The 13,903-nt window shown below is 36.1% G+C and overlaps 2 protein-coding genes across 5 annotated transcripts; one reads left to right on the plus strand and one right to left on the minus strand.

The window, feature by feature from the left end:
• Window positions 1-352: 352 nt before the first annotated feature.
• LOC133817596 (syntaxin-132-like) lies at window positions 353-9,155 on the plus strand. The gene is made up of 13 exons (XM_062250163.1): window positions 353-556; window positions 1,249-1,362; window positions 1,584-1,640; window positions 2,194-2,242; window positions 2,514-2,602; window positions 2,683-2,756; window positions 2,858-2,900; window positions 2,968-3,028; window positions 3,175-3,200; window positions 3,277-3,354; window positions 3,428-3,508; window positions 3,593-3,658; window positions 8,785-9,155. The coding sequence occupies exons 1-13, from the start codon at window positions 539-541 to the stop codon at window positions 8,944-8,946; spliced, it is 918 nt and encodes a 305-aa protein (XP_062106147.1). The 5' UTR covers window positions 353-538; the 3' UTR covers window positions 8,947-9,155.
• Window positions 9,156-10,948: 1,793 nt separating this feature from the next.
• LOC133817594 (UDP-N-acetylglucosamine diphosphorylase 2-like) lies at window positions 10,949-13,520 on the minus strand. Of its 4 annotated transcripts, none has more exons than XM_062250162.1 (2): window positions 13,341-13,520; window positions 10,949-12,714 (listed from the first exon to the last, which is right to left on the minus strand). In XM_062250162.1, exon 2 carries the CDS (start codon window positions 12,666-12,668, stop codon window positions 11,196-11,198), a length of 1,473 nt encoding a protein of 490 aa, XP_062106146.1. In that variant the 5' UTR covers window positions 12,669-12,714; window positions 13,341-13,520; the 3' UTR covers window positions 10,949-11,195. The 4 variants fall into 4 exon arrangements, with proteins under 4 accessions (XP_062106146.1, XP_062106143.1, XP_062106145.1 ...); XM_062250159.1 differs by having other exon boundaries at window positions 10,949-12,942; XM_062250161.1 differs by having other exon boundaries at window positions 10,949-13,016.
• Between the last annotated feature and the right edge of the window lie 383 nt (window positions 13,521-13,903).

A 13,903-nucleotide genomic window follows, 5' to 3' on the forward strand; every position in this document is an offset into this window, starting at 1 on the left:
GCTACCTAAGACAATGACAGAATCCCTTTCCTTAAAACTTTGACGTCTAACCTTTAATCTTTGATTTATTAATAATTATAATAATAAAAGAAAATTATCTCAATATCCTGAAATTAATAAATAAGACATGATTTTTTATTAATAATAGATTTGAATAAAAAAAGAGTAAAATGGAACATTTGTTTTAGATAGACAAATACAGTCCAAAATATCGTAGATTTAACGTTATTATTATGTAACTTACATAATACGTAACGTAATAACAGCAAATAATATTTGACTAATTAAAAGAGAGAGAGAGAGAGATCAAAAGATAAGAACATTAAAAAGTAATTAAAACATTGTGTTAATTCGTGCCTAACGCCCATTGTACGAGTGCTTGGGCTGTCTTTCTGTCGTTTTGGCTTAGCCCCATATCGCCGGCCAACTAACAACGTCATTTATTACTAAATCAAAATTAACATACATAATTACACATACAAACCGTTCTAATATTTTACTCTCGTTCTGGGTTTCTTTGTTCTCATCATACTACAACATGAACGATCTCCTTACGGTAATTTTGGTTTCAATTCAATCTCCTTTACTTGTATTTTATCATGGTGAATTGAATAGTGCTCAACATGTACAAAATTCAGTTTGTTGGCAGAACTCAATTATCTTCTATATGATATATGAACTTGGGTTTTAATGCTTTTTACTCTTTGATAACTGGGGTTTTCTATCCAGACTGTGATTATGAGTTTTGATGATTCGTCTGTGAAAATTGTGCCTTTACTGGAATATGCACTTCTGATTTGAGGTTAAAATTTTAATTCAATGACTCGAGACATCAGATGGATTTAAAGTTCTTATGATGGTTCCCGTAAGTTTCAGAGTTGGTGTATCTGACATGAAAACCAAAGATGATATAACTGACACTCTGAGAAGAATAGTATCATGGATATTCACAAGTCCCACAAAACATTTAAAACTGAACCATATATTTTTGTAAAAAAAGAAAGAAAATCGGCAGCTAAACATGACTGTGATTCTGCTTTGCAAGTTTGAAGCTCGTCTTTTGTATGTAAAAATGTTACAATCAATGAATTCTAATTAGTTCACCTGAAAACAATGTAGTTTTGATACTGAGCTGCATAACTGTTGGTTTTTACTTTCTACTGGCCTTTATCGATTAAAAGTTTGACTGTAATTTTTCCGCTAATGTTTTAAACAGATTTTTTTTTTTGTAATTTTGCTCTGCTTTAGGATTCATTCATCTCTGATGTCAAAGGCCAGCCTTCTGGAGAAAATGATATAGAAATGGGGAGGCAAGTTCAACGGAACAATGCTGATATTGGAATGGAGACTTTCAATAAGCAGGTCTCTCTTGCTCCTATTCATAATGGGTTGTTCAGCTTATTTTCTCGTGATTGAACAAAAAATTTATGTAAATTGTGGGAAAGGGTTCTGCTAAAGAGCTAAAATTAATACATTATGGTCTTCTTGGCAGTTTTTGTCTGTGTAACATTGAGCTTTCTGATAAATTTCCTTTTCTTTTTGGTACACAAGCAGATCCTTAAGTTATGTTCTTGTGATTGTAGATACAAGAGATTGAGAAACAAGTTGACAAGCTCACTGAGCTGCTTAAGAAGCTTAAGGTAATTAAATTTTTATTCAAGGCTGTTTAGTTAAGATTGACATGTTTCCAAAATATGTTTAGTTGAGGGATGATCTTATTGATTTGATCCCTCTATTAAAGTGTATGGTTGTGTCTTTACGAGTGGTGATTTCCACTTTCCAATTATCTTGGAATTTGATAAAGCATCTTACGGTATATAGCTATTTCCTATAGAATTAACTAAAATTTAGCAGTCAACATAGGACTTGTCCATACTGTTTATGGTCACAGTAACTTATTGATCTAATTATAGGCAGGCCTCCAATTTCATACAAAGAAACTACACTTTCTTCTTTATTTCTTTCTTTATCCCCTCGAAGATTCAGAAAGAAAACCAGATTATTACATTGCCCTAGCAGAAAGTTGTTTCTCAGCTTTTGAACTTATGTTGTATCAAAAATTCTTGTTTTAGGTAGTTGACATCAGTTTAAACTTTAGATTAAACCAAAGAGGGTCTCCATGTTTTCTAAATTCTTGTTTGCATGTGACTGCGTGAGGCAGTAATTTGGAATTTTAATGAGAGTTTTCTACAGGATGCTAATGAGGAGTCAAAATCTGTGACTAAAGCATCTGCTATGAAAGGTAATTAATTATAGGTTTAAAAGTAGGCATAAAATGAAATCACAGTACATTGTTGCTTCAGACAAGTTGCATTAAATCAACTTGAACTTAGTTGGACATGCATTTAGTTCATATGCAAGACATTCTGTTTTTTAGAGCATGTCAATTACCTAACAACTCTATTTCTATTATTCAGAAATCTATAAATTTTTCTCTGTTTCTAAGCATGTTGTCAATTGAGTTTTGGTTGCTATTTTGTTTCCTTAGCAACTCAATGACTACCATTTTTCAGCAATTAAGAAGCGTATGGAGAAAGATATTGATGAAGTGTTAAAGATTGCACGCAATGTCAAGGGAAAACTAGAGTCATTAAACAGAGATGTAAATCACTTATCCCTGGTTTGGTGCAAAAATAATTAGCTTATTTTTATGTTTTGAATGATGCTCTATTGTTCCTCCAGAACTTAGCTAACAGGCAGAAGCCTGGATGTGAGAAAGGAACAGGTGTTGACAGAGCGAGGATGAACATGACAAGGTTCAGAAACAGTGAAATTTTTAAAAGTTTGAACATTTTATCTTTAAACTATTATGTTTTAGGACAACTTAAGCTAATGCATAATAATTTTTGGATGGCAGTGCTTTGACAAAAAAGTTCAGGGATATAATGACTGAGTTTCAGGTATATCTATACTTATGCTGTGATGACTTGGTTTCCACTTTCTTCTTATTAGTGAACTATTTTTCAGACCCTCAGACAAAGAATCCAAGATGAATATCGCGAGGTTGTGGAGAGAAGGGTTATGACAGGTTTGAATATCTCAATCTATAAATTACAACCTCTGAAATTGTAGATACTTATGACTTGAACTAATGAACCTATAAAATAGTTGCAGTCTGTCATGGTTGATCATGTACTAATCACACTTTGTTTTTATGTAACTATGATTGTTCAGTTACCGGTACCAGACCAGATGAAGAGGTGAGCCTAAATCCTAGTGAGAATTTGAAGTTAAGTTTGGATGTTATTGTAGTAACAGTTTTAATTTCTGTATTAGACAATTGACAACCTCATAGAAACTGGAAATAGCGAGCAAATATTTCAGAAGGCAATTCAAGAATCAGGACGAGGACAGGTTCTCTTATATTCATTAAATCATCAGTTCTTCTAAAGAAACTTTCTCTGACTCACCAATGTGATTCTTCTAGGTGTTAAACACTTTAGAAGAAATTCAGGAGAGGCATGACACAGTGAAAGAAATAGAGAAAAAGCTTCTTGATTTGCACCAGGTACAACTTGCTCACCTTGACATAAAAGGTTAGAAGAACTGTTGAAAGTAACCTGTCACAACTTGATTTCTCTCCATTCTTCAGGTCTACATTGACATGGCAGTCCTAGTTGAAGCTCAAGGAGCGGATATTGATGACATCGAGAATCAGGTTTGCTCATACTTATTTTCATACTGGCATATGTGTAATTAGCATTTGTGTTTGTGTGTGCTGCGTGAATGTGTGTTGATGGGGATTTTACCCAGGTTACAAATACAATTGATCATCTCCAGAGGGGAACAGTGCACTTCAAAATGCAAAGAAACTATGAAGATAGATGTGCATTTCCATTATCATTCTCTTACTAATAATAGCTATTACAGTCGTAGGAGTCCTCCGACCATGGAAGAGTGGCAAGGGTGCTTGAGTGGTTCCTTTGTCCCTTGACCATATTTAGTAGTAACTTAGTTACATGGGATTTAGTTGGCAAACTAGGCTTGTTATTTACCTCTATTAGAACTTAGAAGTGTCAAGTGTGATTACTTGGTTACATTTTTACCCTTTCTTTTGTGAAGTTTGGTTTATTGGTGGTGTTGTGCCTTGTGTATTTGGAAATATCTGTAGAGTGGAAAAATTACAACACTTTTATTATTATTTATAATAATACAAGCTTAGAACACTTTGAACAAAAGGATTCTCTTAGACACTCTTGTAATCTCACACACTTGGACTATTTTCTCGCTTCCTTTTTAGGCACACATTACACTTATATTTATAGGCAACCAAGGAGTCATCTAAAACTTCCTAGAATTTTCTAATTTTCTAAGTAATTAACTATTCTCTACTATTTTCTAAATAATTCTAGAACTATTTATACATTGTCTAATTAGTTTTAAGACTCTTCTAGAACTTTCTATAATGTTTTATATTTCTCCTAGTACTTTCTATAACATTCTAGAATTTCCTAAAAGTATTCTAGAGTTGCTAATGACTTTTAAGTTTCTTCCAGAACTTTCTAGAATGCTCTACGTTCTTCCTAAAACATTCTATTATTCTAAAGCATTTTAGATACGGTAATGATTTCTAACACTCCCCCTCATTACCGAATCTCTTCAAGCTTTTTCTTGTTAACAGTGCTTTTTATTATTATTATTTCTTCATATGATAATAGTTCTTTTGCTTCCTCCTTTGCCAATGCTACATTTGCGTAATTAGGATTTGGCTTTGGTCGTCGGGTTGACCTCCTTAGATTGTTTTGCGAACTCCCATCTTGTGGTGATTCATCTTCATTTGGTGTGTTTTGATGTTCTCCTGTTTTCAAAGGATTCTGAATTGCCATGTGCCCTGACTCCTCACTGGAACCTAACTCCTCTAACCGTTCTTTGTCATCAGGGCTTGCTCCTCCTACTTGCTCTTCTTCTTTCAAAAGAAGTTTGTCTTCAATTTCTTCTGAATCAGGTAGCATGACCATTTGAGGAGACCACTATGAAGATGCTTCATCAAACACAACATTCCTTGATACATAGCATCGACCACTAGTAGGATCGCAACATTTCCACCATTTTCTTTGACTATCATATCCCATAAAAATGCACCTGATAGCCTTTTTATCAAATTTGCTACGCAAGTGATCTGGTATGAAGACATAGCATACACAGCCAAAGACACGAAAATGACTAACTGTGGGTTTTATTTTCCACAGTTTCTCAAAGGGCGATACAAAGCCAAGCTTGGATTGAGGAAGCCTGTTAATGATATGGGTTGCTGTTCTCATTCATTTAGCCCATAATCTGTCTGGCACATTCTTTGCATGTAACATACTTCGACAAGTCTCAGCAAGGTGTCAATTCTTTCTTTCTGCTACTTTTTGTTGTGGTGTATGCGGACACGTCAACTGATGACGTATCTTATACTTTTGTAAGTATTGAGGAACTCATCAGATGTATATTCTCCCCCATTATCAGTGCGCAGGCATCAAATTTTTCTTCCTACTTCTCCTTCTACTTGTTCTTTAAATTCCTTAAACTTGTCTAGAGTCTAAGATTTTTCTTTCATGAAGTAAACCCATACATACCTGGAGAAGTCATCAATGAACGTCACCATGTAACGCATTCCACTAATTGAAGATTGCTTGACTTGTCCAAATACATCAGAGTTAACTAGCTCCAAGGGGGCTGCAAACTTGAAATTTGACTCCTTGTATGGCAACTGGTGCGCCTTCCCATATTGACATCTGGTACAAACAGTGTCACTTTTGACATTAAGTTGTGGAAGATCTTTGAGCACCATTTTCTCCATCATCGCCTTTAATCTGTGGTAACCAACATGCCCTAGTCTAGCGTGCCATAAGTCTGATGTCTCATTTTTTTGAACCTTATCTACGTAAGTAGTCTCAGTAGTCATAACGTAGATAGATTCTAATTGTCGCCTTTCTATCAATGGTTTCCCAAAAATCTTAAGATTTCGATAAATCTTGACATCATTAGGACCAAATACAACATAATTTCCTGATGATTTCAATTGTGCTACTGATAGTAGATTTTTCTTCATTCCAGGCACATGATAAATATTTTGTAATTGAACTTGATTAGAGCTAGAGTGAGGTATTACATCTGCCTTACCGATGTGAGTGATTTGCAGCCTTGAATTATTTGCAGTTACCACTACACCTTCTCCTTTGTATTCTTTCACATCTCGTAGCTTCTCTTTATCTCTAGCCATATGATTTGAGCATTTGGAATCAATAATCCAATCGCTCTTGTAATTAATTTGTTCTAGGACAACTGTTGTCAATGCCAATTCTTCAGAGCTTGCATCCTTCTTCTCGGACTCTACTACTGCAAAAGATGCTTTGAAATCCCATTCTTCTTCAATATTAATTGTCTTTTTGGAGGTAGCTGCATTGCCTTCGACGGGATTCTTTGAATAACAAAGCTTTGCAATGTGCCCCTTTCTTCCACAATTATAGCATCGGAAGTTCTTTTGTTTACTCATCCAACTACTCTTATCAAGATTCTTTTGAGCTCCCCCTAATTGAGAGCTTTGTTTTTGTTGTTTACGTGACTTTTCATTACTTCTGATGTTATTATGTTGCCCCGGTCGCCCTTGTCTATTGTTGCTAAAGAGTGCTTGATCTTCTTCACTCTTTAGTGAAACTCCTGAAATTTGCTTAGCCAAAGATTCTTGATCAGCTAGCGAATTCTCAAACTCGACAAAAGAAGGTTGGGTTGGCCAACCTTGTATTGCGACAACAAAACTTCTATATTCAGGCCTTAACCCATGAATAATTATTCTTTTCATTCTTACTTTTGGAATTTTAGAACTAGGCTCTAAATCCGAGATCTCACGAAGAAGAGATTTTATCTTGTTAAAATACTAGTTGATTGTCATCTCTTGTTGTGAGACTGACAAGAGCTCATTCTCCGGCAGTTGTAGCCTTGCATCATTCCTCTTTGAGAAGAATGCGACGAAAGTGTCCCAGGCCTCCTTTGGTGATTCAGCATGCCTGATGTGTTTTAGCATTTCCTCTTCAATCGTAGTCTTAATTGCAAACATTGTCTTTCCAGCTTTGATCTTCCATTTCTTCAAAGCTCCAGCATCTTCAGGTGGGTTTACTTCAGTGCCACCGACGACTTCCCACAAATCTTGGCCTTGGAGGTATGACTCCATCAATGTTGACCAAGTGTTGTAATTCTAGTTGTTGAGCTTCTTCACCCCGCCAATTACTTGAGCGTCACCCATTGTGATTTGGCAAACAAATTACCAAACAAGATTAACCGAACTTGTAAGCTTCACAAACTTATTGTGCACGATAACAAGAAGCTCCACGAACTTAACAAACCTAGCTCTGATACCACTTGTAGAGTAGAAAAATTACAACACTTTTATTATTATTGAAGAGTAATACAAGCTTAGAACACTTTGAGCAAAAGGATTCTCTTAGACACTCTTGTAATCTCACACACTTGGACTATTTTCTCACTTCCTTTTTAGGCAACCAAGGAGTCATCTAAAACTTTCTAGAATTTTCTAACTTTCTAAGTAATTAACTATTCTCTACTATTTTCTAAATAATTCTATAACTATCTATACATTGTCTAATTAGTTCTAAGACTCTTCTAGAACTTTCTATAATGTTCTAGATTTCTCCTAGTACTTTCTAGAACATTCTAGAGTTGCTAATGAATTTTAAGTTTCTTTCAGAACTTTCTAGAATGTTCTACGTTCTTCCTAGTATATTCTAGAACATTCTAAAATTCTAGAGCATTCTAGATACAGTAATGACTTCTAACAATATGTCACAGTTATCCTCAAAAGTCAAGAAGTGAAGGATAAGTGTTTTGGGTTCCAGCCATGTGTGTGCGCATTAAGATTTGGGTTAAGCACACAATGTAATGTTGTTTGCCCATGATTATACACGTCAATAGTTAGAAGAAAATAATATTCTCAAATGTTGACTCGGTAGAGAAGCTTACCTAAAAGCTTTAAAAAAATGAAACTTAGTACCATGTGTGTACTTGTACTAGTGTTTGTTGGTACTTAAGTTTTCACTGTTTTGGGCCAGAGAGTGAGAACAGTTCAAGTTTTCCCTAGTATTCTTTTAATTCTATCAGAGTTGGTTTTATTAGCTTCAAACTTTAAAGTTTGTAAATTGATTCATGCTAAGTTCACTCAATTAAGGTGAAAATTCGGGTTAAGTTGAGGAATGTGTATATTGATAAAACCTACACAAATAAACTGTCTTTTTACAAATGAAAACTTTCCTTGTTATTCTTGCTCAAATAGTGATGATATTAGGCTCAGTCCAAACTTTCCTTACAACCCAAGCGACAAGCCGGTGCTCAAGTTTTACATGTTCCCATAATTTGCAGAGAAAAATTCACATCTTAATTACACATATATGAGGATAAATAGTGTCGCAGCACTCTTATATAGTTCTAAAAATTTATAGATTGGGCTGGTATTGTCAGTCTTGGGTGGGCTTGTTTTGTTGGTTTTAAGACCAAAGCATTGTAGGCCCATAACACTGAGACTAGCCCAAGTATTTCAAGATAAGACTGAAAATGCAGTCATGCACAGAGTGTATCAGTTTTGCCATTACGTTTTTTTTATGAAGATTCATCCATATACTTTTGTTTTGTCTTTATTGAAATTTTCTACTTTAGTTACGTGTGGGCTAACTTATATGCATTATCAAATTTAGAAAACTTTTTTTTTCTTTTTGAATTTTGGATTTAACAATGATTAGCATTTGAATGGTATATTGAGTTGTGCTAGTGTTAACGTGTTGTACACAGGTCACAAACGCAGTAGACCATGTAAGGTCGGGTACAGATGCTCTACAAACGGCCAAGAGCTTGCAAAAGAGGTCAAGAAAATGCATGATAATCTCCATTATATTGCTTCTGATTATTGCTATCATCATTGTCTTGTCTATTTTTAAACCATGGTCTAAGTGAAATAACATGCAAGACAACACACCCATCATCCCTTTTTGCAAGGTCCACTTGTTTATCTCTAATTTTTTCCATAAAACTTTGGCTTACAGAATTAAGTCCTATTTTTTTTCCCTTGTATTTTTTTGGAGTAAAAGGTTGGTTTCCTGTGTATTAGTTTTTGAGACACAATAATAATTAATGAATAATACTTGGCATAGTGCTTTGAAGAAGCTCTTTGGACTTTTTCACTATCATGGCTTTCTTTTTCTTATGCAGACTTGATCTATGAGCAATAAAGTATGTTACTTAACTGATATAAGTTAAATATAGGCTATGTAGATGGATCAAAAAGGGTTGGTCAATCCCTCCCCCTCAAAAGAAAAGGACTACTCACTTTTCTGGATACTTAATAGCTAAAGAAAAAACAAATACCTTCATAAGAAAAGAACCTAAATATCAATAACAGTGAATAGTGATCACACTATACATGGGTCTCGTACTTTATTTCTCCATTTCCTCCCCTCTATTTCTCTCACTCACTCCACAATGTCCTGTTTGGGTTAATGCTGGGTTGTCATAATAATGAGATCAACCAACTACAACCACAACATCTAGTGTGAACTAATGGCTCTGTCTATTTCATTCCCCTGTTTGGGGAACTCCAGGGTTGTCAAAATTATGAGAGCAACCACAACCTCAATGTCTACTGCCAGGGTCAAAACCCCAATAACTTCTACCTGTACTTGGTACATTTGCTAGACCAACTATCTTTGAATTTACTTTCATTCATGATCCATACATAAGGCTAGGGCCCCCAAGTCCTCAACCTAATATAATATGGATTCCAGCTACTTGTATAACAGTTTACCTTTCCGACTTGTCTTAGTGTCAATGTTCTTAGCACTGTTTCTAAGTGTAACACTTCACCTGCCTCGTTGATAACTCGTAATGAATTTCAAACAGGTCGCTACCATTTTGAGGGAGAGTACTACCAACATTCATTTTTATACTTATTTACTGTTTGACAAGTGGATAGTTTTGGAAAGTTAGTGAGATAAAATAGTGGTTATCTCCTAGTCCTAACCTTATTTATTATGCAAAAGAGAGATGAAAATTGATCTGTTACCTAGTCACATTCACTTAGTCATTATCATATCTCCATAGCAAAAATCAACTACGTACTTAAGTCTATTTTAGTATATAACCCACCTAGAGTAATCACTAATCACAATCAGAAAGAGACACTTAATCTCTACACGATAGATGACTGATAATGGTGAGATGGACACAAGCAGGAGAAGTCTCAATCTGGATCTGATCCCAAAGAAAGATTCAGTTTGGACATGCTAGGCCATATGATAACAAACATCTATCGTGGCATGTTTTTCTTTGAGCCTAACTGACTGCACAATGATGTAACATGTCACCATTGTTTGGCAACTATTTTCAGTAGAGTAGTTTTTTGCTTGACATTTTCAATAAAATGCTTGATATATAACCTAAACACACCAGTAATTACGTGAAATTGAAATTTTGTGCTTTCTCTAAATCACCAAATTCCGTAACAACGTATCAAAATTATAGGACGAGAAAACCCAAAGCATAAAAATTCAAAGACGCCATCTAGAGGAACGATGTATAAAAAAAAACACAAATTTATGCAGACATGTATGATGATTGTATACCTTGCGTAGCACACGCAATGATACACGAAAAGTACACTTTACTAGCACATACATGGAAAAAACAGAGTTAATATTGCATATTATAGCTAGTACCAATAGTGGTCCAAATCATAACTAAACAATGCAATTAATCATCTAAGCTTTTGAGCTACTAATGGCCCCAAACTAGATCATCAACCTACATCCAAAATGTGTAATGAGTCTTCATAAAGTTCCTACAAAATCTTCCTGGAGAAGAAAATAGAGCCCAGAAAAGCTAGGATCATTAAAAGCACCATTTAGCAAAATTACTTGTCATGTTTGCTGAGTCTTAAAGAATTAAACTGGAGACGAAGACATTAAAAAAAATTATTATTTATCACTTAACAACAAAATATGGCTCATTATTAATTACGAAGGTATCAAATTGCACATCACATATTATTAGAATTGAATCATGCCCAAAATATCCCAAGACTAATATTCCCATACCAGTAAATCACATATAATTATCTCATCTCCGAACATGAGATAGACGAACTTAACTCACCCTAACTTGCTTTAAAATAGAGCTGACATAGATAGAGATTGTATGAAATTATCTATTTAGAAAGTTATTTCACATGGGGCATGAAAGGTTCTACCACGGCATATGGCTTCAAGGTTCTCCCCTGCATACGAACACAGCGGTGAAACCTCCACACCGGTCGCATATAAAGGCACGGAATGCGTCAAGAACCCACCAGCAGTGACCACCCAACGAGAGTGAAGCCGCAGAACAAGAAGCCTAGCACTGTCTGGAGTGTCAAACGCCGAGCCATTTGCGTTTTTCACAGGCGCAAATTCTTCGTCACGCAGTACCTCATAAAGGGCAGTAGAGGGCGCATATGGGAATGCATCAAATATGAACTGCTCAAGTTTATAGCCAGTGGTGTGACCATGAATCGAAGGTACTTTCTTCTCAGCCAGATGGTAAATGTTGTCCTTCTCAAGGCCATTCGCCACTTGGTGGAGGAAATCCACAGTAAACATGTGCAAACAAACGTTGCTCCAACAGTAACGTAGGCGTCCTGTTTCTTGGTTGATAGCTGAAGCTAAATTAGAATCCAACTCACTGTATTCAACCACAGTTAGAGGCCCCCCCTTGCCTCTACGTGCAAAGACACCGACTTTCTCTTGTGGGTACGCCTTACGTACAACTTTTGTAGCGGCAGCCACACCTTTCTCAATGAAATAGCCCAAGAAAGTTGGGTCAGCTACACGAACCAGTGCATTATCAACACCATAGCAATCCAAGTACTTGACTCCTTTCATGGACATGTCTTCCAACAAGTTAGACGACTTAAGAGCTGAATACACTCCTCCATTCCCATCTGGGGCCTTAGCTATTTTGTACGGAGTCTCCATTATAAACCTACCATCTTTTGAAATACAAGGAATGGTGCCTTGTTGAAAGAAGGTAACTTGTTCTACTTCAAGCCCAAAATACTTATGATACTCGAAAAACTTGCGTGTGGACTCATCAGTGAATGGACTTGTCATAATATACCAATGTATCATCACTGAATTACCAGTTGAGGAAGCGGTGTCGTTTTTGGATTGTGCAGCTAATCTCTGGACACACAGAATCCTCTCAGCTTGAAGCTGAAACAGAGATTTTCCAGAAGGAAGGCCAATGTTGAAGCAACCCTTTGGATCAGAACTTCCAAGCCTAGTTCCCTGCCCACCTGATAATAACAAAACAGCAAATTTCCCCTCTGAGATTGCTTTCAACCCCATCTTCCACCATCTTGCTTTATCCTCGGGTCGCCGCTCCTCCACCGACGAAACGCTACCCTCCGGCACCGGCTCAATCACCGACGTCGGTAGGCTATGAGATTGAAGCGAGCACTGTATGATTCGGTCAATCCTAGAAAGATCTAGACTCTCGATGTCCTTAACAAGGAGGAGACGTTCCTCAAGGGAAAGCTCATCCCAGAGTGCAAATGCATCTTCTTGGCCGTAATCCTTGAGTCTCTCTAGAAGGGCCTGTGGTGGTTGTTGTGACAATGGCGAAGCCTCCGCTATTGATTCACTCATCTTCTTCTTCTTCTCTCTCTAAATCTCTAAGTTTCTCTTTGACAATCTTGAGTTTACAGGGAGTGATATCAATGAGAAAGTTTATCACAACTCATATAAAGACTCCAACAACAGACAGTAGTTGTGGAGATGAAGACATAGAATCAAACTAGAGTAACTGCCTGTTCCACTTGAACTGACCCAAATGTCCTTGCTTTCCTATTTTAAATTACTTTAATGTGCGATCGTTTGGTTGTTCAATTCAAATTCAAGCTACCATCTTTGAAAGCTCAACCTTACCAAAATTGTAAAATTAAAAAAAAAATGTCAATTTTCATAACATGAGAACAGAGTTGTACGCTTTCCCACCTGTAGCTATACACAAAGAAAAAAAATCAAAGTGACGATGAACTCGTGCCTAATCTTCTTTATTTGGAGAAAAAAGGTACTTTTATACACTTTAATCAATGATGTTAATTAAGTCATCATAATCTATTAAGGTTTATTTTTTTAATTTTAAAATCATGGCGGATAATTCATCTTAGACAAGTAACTCTTTCTAGATATAATCAATAATCAATCAAATAAAGTTGGGTTGGGTTGGACATGAGTTATTGACCATAAGGAAGGGGTTTAAGAGTAAATCCAAATTTTAGGCAAAAACGTTGAAATTTTGGTTTAGAGTTGACGAACCTGTAAAATATGGCGATCGACATGAGTGGGAGAGAAGTGAGTTAAAGATAGATGACCGACCTTCCACCAGCTCGACAAAAGGTGTCAACATAGAATTCCAGTAGGAACAAAGGCTTGGTACCTGTTAAGGTATAACTTAACTATAAGGATGGAAAAGCATACCCGTGTAATACGCTTGAGACATATTCAATCTCTTTCTCCATTTAAACGCAAAGTGGTGCTAATCTCCTTTTTTCTCGTCGACCAGGCCCATTTTCTATATAAGAGCTGAAAGCCCACGATACTGACCCAATTCTTGTTGGAATGGTCACAACCCAATTCAACACAAGCAGGAGCATACATTGTCGTTCTTCCTCTTAGAAATACATAGGTATGGGCATTGGGCGAAATATGGTTGAGGAAGGGAAATTTGAGTATCGATCCATTTATAAATGGGTCCTATAACAAAATTATTCTAGTCTATATGAACATAACTCTTTTCTACTAGTATTCTCATTGTTTCAGAAAATGCCCCTAACATATGAAAACCCTCACCCAAGTTCCCCCTCTCTCTTTCACGTCCA

The sequence above is a fragment of the Humulus lupulus genome, chromosome 2 (genome assembly GCF_963169125.1).
Source record: "Humulus lupulus chromosome 2, drHumLupu1.1, whole genome shotgun sequence".
NCBI classification, from domain to species: Eukaryota; Viridiplantae; Streptophyta; class Magnoliopsida; order Rosales; family Cannabaceae; genus Humulus; species Humulus lupulus.

Bases quoted from the DNA above. Each gene is read 5' to 3' on its own strand.
- LOC133817596 (XM_062250163.1), top strand. The intron at 3,029-3,174 runs GTTTGAATATCT...ATGATTGTTCAG, and splicing joins GGAGAGAAGGGTTATGACAG to TTACCGGTACCAGACCAGAT. The intron at 3,355-3,427 runs GTTCTCTTATAT...TGATTCTTCTAG, and splicing joins AAGAATCAGGACGAGGACAG to GTGTTAAACACTTTAGAAGA.
- LOC133817594 (XM_062250162.1), bottom strand. From the start codon at position 12,668: ATGAGTGAATCAATAGCGGAGGCTTCGCCATTGTCACAACAACCACCA.